Genomic DNA, 10,896 nt, shown 5'->3' on the forward strand with positions numbered 1-10,896 from the left:
TCCCTACCAGGTCATCAAAGTTCTTTAAGTGGTGGCTAAAAGTCAGCTAAACTTTTCAATGGACTTTGGGGCACAATTTGAGAAACCCAGGGAAGTCTTTGTTGGCAATAAATAGCCTTTGCCATCATTCTTGATTGGCGATTATTATTACTTTTTTTTTTAAGATCGCTTGGCGATGGCAAGACTGAGTGAATAAATGATTAAATGAATGAATTCTGTGGCTGTAACAAGTGCACAAATCAAGTTTGTAACTATGGATAAATTGGCCGAGAGGGGCTCGAGGAAAAGATGAAATCCTTACTTAGAGAGGCTTGTGATTAAAATCTGTGTTTAGGGATTTGGCTGTGAGAAAGACCCCTTGTGTGCTGTAGAGTAGAGTAGAATGAGAGAAGTAGAATAGGAGTGGAGAGTGGAGTGGAGTGGAGTGGAGTGGAGTGGAGTGGAGTGGAGTGGAGTGGAGTGGAGTGGAGTGGAGTAGAGTAGAGTAGAGTAGAGTAGAGTAGAGTAGAGTAGAGTAGAGTAGAGTAGAGTAGAGTAGAGTAGAGTAGAGTAGAGTAGATAGAATGTGAGAAGTAGAATAGGAATGGAATGGAATGGAATGGAATGGAATGGAATGGAATGGAATAGAATAGAATAGAATAGAATAGAATAGAATAGAATAGAATAGAATAGAATAGAATAGAATAGAATAGAATAGAATAGAATGTGAGAAGTAGAATAGGAATGGAATGGAATGGAATGGACGACTGGACTGGACTGGACTGGACTGGACTGGACTGGACTGGACTGGACTAGACTAGACTAGACTAGACTAGAATAGAATAGAATAGAATAGAATAGAATAGAATAGAATAGAATAGAATAGAATAGAATTTTTTATTGGCCAAGTGTGATTGGACACACAAGGAATTTGTCTTGGTGCATATGCTCTTCTCAGGAGGAGAGGAGAGGAGAGAAGATAGAAGAGAAGAGAAGGAGGGGAGGGGAGGAGTAGAGACAAGGGAAGGGAAGAGGAGGGAAGGGGAGAGGAGAGGAAAGAGGAGAAGAGAAGAGAAGAGAAGAGAAGAGAAGAGAAGAGAAGAGAAGAGAAGAGAAGAGAAGAGAAGAGAAGAGAAGAGAAGAGAAGAGAATAATCTGGAAGGGACTTTGGAGGTCTTCTAGTCCAGATCCATGCTCAGTTGGACAAGTGACTGTCTAATCTCTTCTTAAAAACCTCCAGTGATGGAGAGCCCACGATTTCTGGAGGCCAGCTGTTCCACTGCTTAATTGTCCTCACTGTTAGGAAGTTTCTCCTTAATTCCAGGTTGTTTCTCTCTTTGATTAGTTTCCATCCTTTGTTTCTCTGGTGCTTTGGAGAATAATTTGTCCCCCTCTTCTTTGTGGCAGCCCCTCAAATACTGGAAGACTTCTATCATGTCACTCCCAATTCTTCTTTTCTTTAGACTAGCCAAACCCAAATCCTGCAGCTGTTCTTCATCAGTTTTAGTCTCCACGCCTTTGATCATCCTAGTTGCTCTTCTCTGAACCTTTTTTTTCCAAAGTCTCAACATCTTTTTTATAGTATGGTGACCAAAACTGGTTGCAGTATTCCAGGTGTGGCCTTACTAGGCCTTGTGAAGACAGATCAGTACAGGTAGAACCATTCAAAGTTACAATGGCAGTGAAAAAAGCGACTTACGACCATTATTCACACTTATGACCATTGACGCCAATGCTCGCACGATTTACATTTGGATGCTTGACAACTGATTCGCATTTATGACGGTCACAGTGTCCCTTTGGCGACCATCCGACGAGCAAAGTCCATGGGGGAAACTAGATTCACTTAATAACCGGGTTACTAATTTAAGAAGTGCTGTGATTCGTTTAACAAATGTGGTGAGTCGTAAAAGTCGTAAAATGGGGCAAAACTCAACCGAACAAGTCTCTCCCTTAGCAGCGTAAATTTTGGGCTCAGTTGCGGTCGTACGTTCGAGGAGCGCCCCTATTTCCCCCAATATTTTCATGCAGGCTTTGTGGTGTACAAATTCAGACAAACAGCAACTTCGTAATTATTATTAACCCGTCATGCTAATGGGATTCCTTTGCAGACTTTCTGAGCTTTGCCCCAGATAACAGAATTATTTCTGAAATGCAAAAAATCGATGACATGGACAAGGGTGTTTCTGGAGAAATGCTTGACAAATGCTTCCTTGGAACTGGGGCGCCGCTTCCTACTTCTTCTTCTTCATCATCTTTTCCTTCTCTTTCTCCTCCTCCTCCTCCTGCTCTTTCTCGTTCTTTTTCTTCCTGTTCTTCTCCTTCCTTTTCTCCTTCTTCTCCTTCCTCTGGCCTTTTTCTTCCTTCCCTTTCTCCTCCTTCTTCTTCACCTTTTCCTCTTTGGCTTTTTCTCCTTTACCCTTTCCTTCTTCCTCTTCTTCTTTCTTCTCATACTTCTCCTTCCATTTTTCTCCTTGCTCTCCTCCTCCTCCTCACTCTTCCTCACTCTTCTTCGTCCTCTTCTCCTTCTCCTCCTTCCATCCTCTCTTCATTCCTCTTCTCCTCCTCCTTCCATCCTCCTCTTCCTCCTTCCTCTTCTTCTCCTTCCTCTCCTCCTCCTCCCATCTTTGTTCTTCTTCCACTTCTCCTTCCTCTCCTTCTCCTCCTTCCATCCTTCTCCTCCTTCCTCTTCTCCCCTCCTCTTCCTCCTATATTTCTTCTCCTTCCTCTTCTCCCCTCCTCTTCTTCCTATCTTTCTTCTCCTTCCTCTCCTCCTCCTTCTTCCATCCTCCTCCTCCTTCCTCTTCTCCCCTCCTCTTCCTCCTTTCTTCTTCCTCTTCTTTTCCTTCTTCCCCCTTCTCCTCTTTCCTCTTCCTCTTCTCCCCTCCTCCCCATTTTTCTCCTCCTTCCTCTTCTCCTCCTCGTCCTCCTTCCTCTTCTCCTCCTTCCTCTTCTCCCCTCCTCTTCCTCCTATCTTTCTTCTTCCTCTTCTCCTCCTCCTCCTTCCACCCTTCTCTTTCCTCTCCTCCTCCTTGTCCTCCTTCCATCTTTCTCCTCCTTCTCCCCTCCTCTTCCTCCTATCTTTCTTCTTCCTCTTCTTCCTCTCCTCCCCCATTTTTCTCCTCCTTCCTCTTCTCCTCATCCTCCTTCCATCTTCTCCTTCCTCTTCTCCTCCTTCCTCTTCTCCATGTCTTCTCCTCCTCCTCCCATTTTCCTCCCCCTTCTCTCTACCGCAAAACAGCAGGTTAGTTCCAACTCTGAGGCTCCTCCTCTTTTGCCCTCCCACTCCTACCTTCGGATCAGCCGAGAGCAGTTGGGAAAGGGCCAAAGGCACATCCGCGTTTCCTCATGGATCCCGGAGGCAGCCTTGCTTAAGTTTTCATGCGATGGGACAGCGATAAAACGACCAAGCTTGCAAATACCCGATGTTCTGGTGCCTCTGAGCTCCCCGTGTCCTCGTTTTCTTACCTGGGTCCATGGGAACCGAAGAGATGTTGAGCCACTCTTAATCTCTCCTCCGAAACCTCCCCGTTTTCCCACATAACCCTTGCAAGCATTCTCATGTTCAAGCCTTTCAAGAGACAAGCCGTTTGAACCCAGCTTAAGATTTTTTAGATGGGTTAGTAACTATAACTAGTAGATAGTAACTACAACTACCTACAACTAGTAGTAGTTACTACTAGTTACCAGTAGTAGTAACTAACAACTATGTTAGTAACACAGTTGTTAATTGAATCTGGCTTTCCCATGGACTTTGCTCGTCGGAAGGTCATAAAAGGAGATTACATTGTCCGGGAACACTGCAACCGTCATAAATATCAGTCAGTGTCCAAGCATCTGAATTTCGATCCCGTGACCATGGGGATGCAGCAAGGGTCATAAGTCTGAAAAGCAGTCCTAATTTGGCACTTCTTAAATATGGACCATCGTACATCTTCTCTATGTGAATTTTCCAAAAGATGCCCTAATTAATTCATGAGCCACGAGCCAAACTTCAAAAGAAATACAGTCATTTTATTAGGAGCACCATTTTGGCAATATTCAGATGCAGTTAGAACTAATCCCACGTAGATTTACGTTCCCCTATGACCCTGTCTCTCCCCTCCTCCCTGGCCATGTCATAAATCACATTCTCCAGTTAACCACTTTGGCTGGCTGTGAAACCCAACACTCTCCTACTGATTGCGGTAAGAAAGCATCTGTGGAATGTAGCTTCAGTTAGGGAAATCAATCAGCTCCATCAGTTCTCCCTCCCTCCTGCTCACAGCAACTTGAAAACTTTGCAAGTTGACATTCTAGATGGAGGGGTTGCAGCTGGCATAGATAGTCCTCGGCTTACGACCACAATTGTGCCCCAAATTTCCTTTGATAAGCGAGACAGCTGTTAAGTGAATCTTGCCCCATTTTACGACCTTTCTTGCCAGAGTTGAGTGAATCATGCAGTTGTAGTTAGTAACTACAACTAGTCGTTAGTAACTACAACTACCTACACCTAGTAGTAGTTATTAGTTGTAGGAACTGACAACAGTGTACGGTTGTTAGTTGCTACTACAACTAGTAACTAGTAGTTGTAGCTAATCATAGTTACTATTAGTTGTAGTTACTAACTAACCATTAGTAACACAGTTGTTAATTAATTCTGGCTTCCCCATGAACTTTGCTCGTCAGAAGGTCACAAAAGGAGATTACATTGTCCCAGGATACTGCAACCGTCATAAATATCAGTCAGTGGCCAAGCATCTGAATTTCAATCCCGTGACCGTGGGGATGCGGCAACGGTCATAAATCTGAAAAACAGTCCTAGGTCCCTTTTTTCCCCCAGCGCCGTTGCGACTTTGAACGGTCACTAAGTGAAGTGTTGTAAGTCGAGGACTACCGTTATACCGGCAAGTCAGACCGCAGGCGCATGCAGCTTCCTGGATAAAATTTTGTTCTGCTGTGAACGCGCCCATTTCATTTACGCGTGTGCTGCTCCGTGCGTGCCAAATTGTGGGGTGATTTGGGTTCGTTTTGTTCCCCGGGTGGCCTGATTACATTCCTTTTGCTAATTTTTCTGGGGGGGGGGGGGGTTTAAGATTTCGTCGACTACAACGCCTTGCTTAGAGAGGCTTTGGACCCCTCGCCAAAGGGGAGGGGGAAAAGAAATCAATGGGATCTTTGTAACCAAAACAACTAAATCCGTTTCTTCTTTTTTTCTGCAGCTGACGGGAATTCCCATGAACTGTTCGGTCAAAATACAACTGAATCTGTTCATAAAACACGTCTCCGGCATCTGGTAGGTTGTGGGCCAAGGGAGGGGAGGGAGGTTCGAAGAGGGGATTTCTTTGGCTCTATCTGCCAATCCTCCCTAATCCCTCGCCAGGGAGCTGGGCAGCCAAGACGGAGTTGGCGGAACAATGCCCCTTACAGAGCCCGAGGCTCAGACAGAAAAGGGGGCACAAGGAGATGGGCCACGTGGTTTTAAAATCCATCTTCTCTCTTGATTTATCCAGGCAAACCGGACAGATTAAGCCCGTGGTTTTGCCCCTGATTTGGTTTTCTGAGGTAAGTGTGGGTCTGCATGCTTACACATACATACATACATACATACATACATACATACATACATACAAACACACACAGAAGGGGGAGAGAGAGAGACAGAGAGAGAGAACACCTGAGAAGAGGTATATAGTTTACATTAACTTTTAATCAGGTTAACTCCCTCTCTCTTTTTTCCTTCCTTCCTCCCTCCCTTCCTTCCTTCCTTCCTTCCTTCCTTCCTTCCTTCCTTCCTTCCTTCCTTCCTTCCTCCCTCCCTCCCTCCCTCCCTCCCTCCCTCCCTTCCTCCCTTCCCTCCCTCCCTCCCTCTTTGTCTCCTTCCTTCCTTCCATCCCTCCTTCCTTCCTTCCTTCCTTCCTCCCTCCCTCTCTCTATCTAAATATTCATTACTTAAATTGGTAATCTTGCACAATAGTCTTTTTTTATATGCAGTAGTGGCCAAAATTGTGGGAACCTTTTGGGCAAAAGTGTATTATTGAGGTTTGATGGCTAATAACACCACTTTTTTTGGGGGGGGGGAGTTTTAAAATAATCCTATTCCACTGCTGGAATGTCTTGGGAATAGCCCAGACCTTCACCCAATTGAAAATCTATGGAGCCGACTAAAGAAACTGGTTAGTCAGAAGCGACCCAGCAATAAAACCCAGTTAATAGAAGCCATCCTTCCATCTTGGTTTCACATTATTATAACAGCTGCAGAACTCAAAGACTTGGTTCACTCCATGGGAAGACGTTGTAAGGCCGTAATTCATGCTAAAGGTTACCTAACTAAGTATTAACTGACATGGGGATCATTTTTGTATATCTCGTTTTTTCTACGTGTTTCACTTGTCTTCTTTATACTGTAACTGCTATTCTAATAGCAAATCCTTCATAAAAGTTATTGCTTTATATTCTTGATTGAATTATCTTTCCATTGAGATATAATTTTATAATACTACTTCAAAAAAAAAAGTGGTGTTATTAGCTAGTTTTAGAAAATACACTTTTCCCAAAAGGTTTCCACAATTTTGGCCACTGCTGTATAATGGTTTATTTCACACTTATTTATTTATTTATTTATTATTTATTATTTCTATTTCTATACCGCCCTTCTCCCGAAGGACTCAGGGCGGTGTACAGCCTATTTAAAAACACAAAAACAAAAACAACAGTTAAAATTTAAAATCATTAAATAATTAGGCTCCAATTAAAATCCCAAAAATTTAAAATACCCCAATTTAAAATCGTTATGTTGATAGCCCGGCCTGGCGGAACAACAGGGTCTTCATAGCGCAGCGAAACACCCGGAGGTCGGAGATCTTACGTATTTCCGGGGGCAGTTCATTCCACAGGGCTGGGGCTCCCACAGAGAAGGCCCTCCCCCTGGGTGTCGCCAGCCGACATAACTTGGCCGATGGCACCCTGAGGAGACCCTCTCTGTGGGAGCGGACTGGTCGGTGGGAGGCTATTGGTGGCAGAAGTCGGTCTCGAAGGTACCCGGGTCCTATGCCATGGAGCGCTTTAAAGGTGGTAACCAACACCTTGAATCGCACCCGGAAGACCACTGGGAGCCAGTGCAGCTCGCGCAGGAGGGGTGTCACGTGGGCGCAACGAGTTGCACCCATAACCACCCGCGCGGCCGCATTCTGGACCAGTTGGAGCCTCCGAATGCTCTTCAAGGGGAGCCCCATGTAGAGAGCATTACAGTAGTCCAACCGGGAGGTGACAAGGGCATGAGTGACCGTGCGCAAGGCGTCCCGATCCAGAAAGGGCTGCAACTGGCGAATCAGGCGAACCTGATAAAAGGCCCCCCTGGCCACGGCCGTCATGTGCTCTTCTAAAGACAGCCGTGCGTCCAGGAGGACACCCAGATTGCGAGCCCTCTCTGTGGGGGGCAAAGATTCACCCCCAATAGTCAGCGATGGCACCTGCTGACTATATCGGGGCGCCGGAAGCCACAGCCACTCGGTCTTGGAGGGGTTGAGTCTGAGCCTGTTCCTCCCCATCCAGGCCCGCACGGCCTCCAGGCAGCGGGACATCACATCAAGGGCATCGTTGGGGTGGTCTGGAGTGGAGATGTACAGCTGCGTATCGTCAGCGTACAGATGACACTTCACCCCAAAACCACGGATGATCTCACCCAGCGGCTTCACATAAATGTTGAACAGGAGAGGCGAGAGGACCGACCCTTGCGGCACTCCCCATGCGAGATGCCTCGAGGTCGACCTCTGTCCCCCTGCCAACACAAACTGCGAGCGGTCGGAGAGGAAGGAGGAGAACCACCGCAAAACGGTGCCCCCTATTCCTAACCCCCTCAACCGCTGCAGCATGATACCATGGTCGATGGTATCAAAAGCCGCTGAGAGGTCTAATAGGACTAGGACAGAGGAACAACCCCTGTCCCGAGCCCTCCAGAGATCATCCACCAACGCGACCAATGCCGTTTCTGTGCTGTACCCCTGCCTGAAGCCCGACTGGTACGGGTCCAGATAGATAGCTTCATCCAGGTGCCGGGGAAGTTGTCGTGCCACCACGCTCTCAACAACCTTCACCACAAAACGAAGGTTGGAGACTGGACGATAGCTGGCTAATTCAGCCGGGTCCAGGGAAGGCTTCTTGAGGAGGGGCCTCACTACCGCCTCTTTCAAGGTGGCAGGAAAGGCACCCTCACTCAAAGAAGCACTTATAATCCCCTGGAGCCAGCCTCGTGTAACCTCCCGGGAGGCCAGTACCAACCAGGAGGGACACGGATCCAATAAACACGTGGCGGCACTAGTCTTACCCAGGACCCTGTCCACATCCTCGGGAGTCACAGGATCAAACTCCTCCCAGATAACATTCTCAAGACCTGCCCTCGTCTCCTCCCGTGGACTCATCCAGTCGGAGTCCAAGCCATCCCGAATCCGAGCGACTTTATCATGCAGGAATTGCACAAAATCCTCGGCACGACCCTGCAAGGGATCTTCCCGCACTCCCCCCCGAAGAAGGGAGTGGGTCACCCTAAACAAGGCGGCTGGGCGGTTCTCTGCAGATGCGATAAGAGCGGAAAAGTGGTTAGACTTTGCCGCTTTTATCGCCACTAGGTAGGTCTTGATATAAGACCTCACCTGTGTCCGGTCGGAATCGGATTGACTAGTCCTCCAAATGCTCTCTAGGCGTCTTTTCCGACGCTTCATCTCTCTCAGCTCCTCAGAAAACCAAGGAGCCAGTTGAGATCGGCATCGGGTCAGAGGCCGCAAAGGCACGACGCGATCCAAAGCTCTGGCGGCCGCCCTTTCCCAGGCGGCCACCAGCTCTTCAGTCGAGTCGTGTGTCAGGGTCTCAGGGAATGGCCCAAGCTCCGTCAGGAACCTTTCAGGGTCCATCAGGCGCCTGGGACGGAACCATCTAGTTGGCTCCGTCTCCCTGCGGCGGGGGAAGGCGGTAGGAAAGTCTAGTTGGAGGAGCGAATGATCTGTCCATGACAAGGGTTTAATATCTAGGTCCCCTATACCCCTATACACTTGGTAGCTGAATTTTGCTCTGACTTATCCTACTGTTTGATCATAAAACAAAAATTCCTTTCAAGCAAAGTTTTGGGGTTGGTGAGAAGAAACTCTGGCCCGCCATTGGCTAACCTGCTGTGATGCCACAGAAGGGACCTGAACATTCTAATCTAAACCAAATCCGAGCGGAAGGGGACCCCCGTGTTGATGGATGTTGGGCCCCCGAAGGACAATCCACCAAGAGGAGCAAATTAGACAAATTGTCCTTTTGCCCAAGAACGAAGTGGGATGGACAAGGGTGGGGTGGTGGTGGAAGATCCACCTGGAATGCAAAGCCAAAAAGGATCCCTCACCAACCCTCAAGCTAAACCATGGAAAGCAAGTTGGATGTTGATTGTTTCTGTCAAGCCCCCGTAGGAGTCTGAATGTGAGACGGAAGATGAACAGCTGACAGAGACCAAGAGAGTGGCTCCATTGGCTGTGGAGGAAACCGGGGAAGGGCAGTCAGGATGAGCAGAGCAGGGGAGAGGTAGAACAAGGGAGAGGGGATTCAGATGAAGACCAAGGCCCACCCCACTCCTCATCCTGAGTGCGCGGGGAAGAAGGCAGAAGAGAGCAACGTGGGTTGTGTGGCTTACGAGGAAGGAGAGGGCCCCAATTCCCTTCACAAGGCACACCTGGGGATGGAGTTTAAAGGAGAGGCAGTTGGGAGGGGCGTTTGTCGGGAACAAACACTGAATTAATCTGGTGCTGAGAGTTGCATTCCTGCATTCCTATATGCTTATCTTGTCTTGCTGGAATTATTACCGCTGGATGCAGGTTTGTGGGAGAGTTTTTCTCCAAGCCAGAATAAACGGGACATTGGGGGCAAAGTTGTTGCCAATAAAGGGACTCATACTGGTTCTCTGGTTGTGTTGCCTTTGGGTCACGCCCCAGGTCATCACAGACTATTTCTTTGGATTCAGCCATGTTCTTCTCCCACACGGTTAAGAATCCTGCCTCTTGCAGGCAAATAAAATCTTATGGGGAAGAAAAAAAAAACACTCACTGTTGTTTCTTTTTTCTGAACAGAGCGGGGAGGTTGTAGGAGAAGTCCTGCGCGACTACTACACCCATCTGATCACCATCCCTTCATTGCTGGAATACCTGAAGTTCTGTCTCATGGGTTTAGGAGGCCTTCTGCTCTTGGCAGCTGGCTTAGTTGGGCTGAGGAGCAAGGTAGGCACCAAATGACCTTCAACCTGCTGGTCTCCTTCCTTATAACTTTGTTGTTCTTGCTGTGTCTCTTCCTTAGTCAGACGATGACTTCCCTCTTCGTCCAAATGCTACTCTTGTTTTCTTCTCCTTCTAACCTTATTGAGTTTACACAGAAAGCATTTTTTAAAACAAACAAACAAGAAACTTGGAGCTGGTCTCAGCAAAACTGGATAACCTGACCCTTGCTGAACTTCTCCTTGAGAGCTTTCAGCGAGATGGCAATAAGTCTCTTATTGGCTTCCTTCAAGACTGGGTATGCCATCCGCCTACCCAGTTTGACCTGCCGTCTCTTTCTCTTTGAGACGAGATGGTCCAATCCAAAGGAGGAAAGCTTCGTTCTTGAAGTTCAGCTGTGGTTTTTAAGACCACCTGGAAACAGGAGTCAGTGTCAGCGTCGGATCCCTGACAGTTGGCTACGGACCTCCCAGAAGATTAGAAGGCATCTCCAACCCAGAATAGGAAGCTCAACACAAAATTCAAGGTGTCCCTCAAAAGAGAACGTAGTAGAAGATCCCTGATTCTCCTTGAAAACAGCCAAAATTCAAAGCCATCAAAAGAAGAAGAAGAAGAAGAAGAAGAAGAAGAAGAAGAAGAAGAAGAAAGAAGAAAGAAGAAAGAAGAAAGAAGAAGAAGAAGAAGAAGAAGAAGAAGA

At 47.3% G+C, this 10,896-nt stretch overlaps 1 protein-coding gene across 4 annotated transcripts in view; it reads left to right on the forward strand.

Moving 5' to 3' along the window:
- Window positions 1–10,896, forward strand: part of SCARB1 (scavenger receptor class B member 1) — a 65,316-nt gene that overhangs the window by 46,474 nt on the left and 7,946 nt on the right. For all 4 annotated transcript variants that reach the window (XM_060683730.2, XM_060683731.2, XM_060683732.2 and 1 more), the window contains exons 9-11: window positions 5,181–5,254; window positions 5,472–5,523; window positions 10,059–10,205. In XM_060683730.2, coding sequence (XP_060539713.2) covers window positions 5,181–5,254; window positions 5,472–5,523; window positions 10,059–10,205 — 273 coding nt within the window. The remainder of the gene's footprint in view (window positions 1–5,180; window positions 5,255–5,471; window positions 5,524–10,058; window positions 10,206–10,896) is intronic.

This window comes from Pantherophis guttatus, chromosome 17 (assembly GCF_059756535.1).
Source record: "Pantherophis guttatus breed Tessera chromosome 17, ASM5975653v1, whole genome shotgun sequence".
In the NCBI taxonomy this organism is placed as follows: Eukaryota; Metazoa; Chordata; class Lepidosauria; order Squamata; family Colubridae; genus Pantherophis; species Pantherophis guttatus.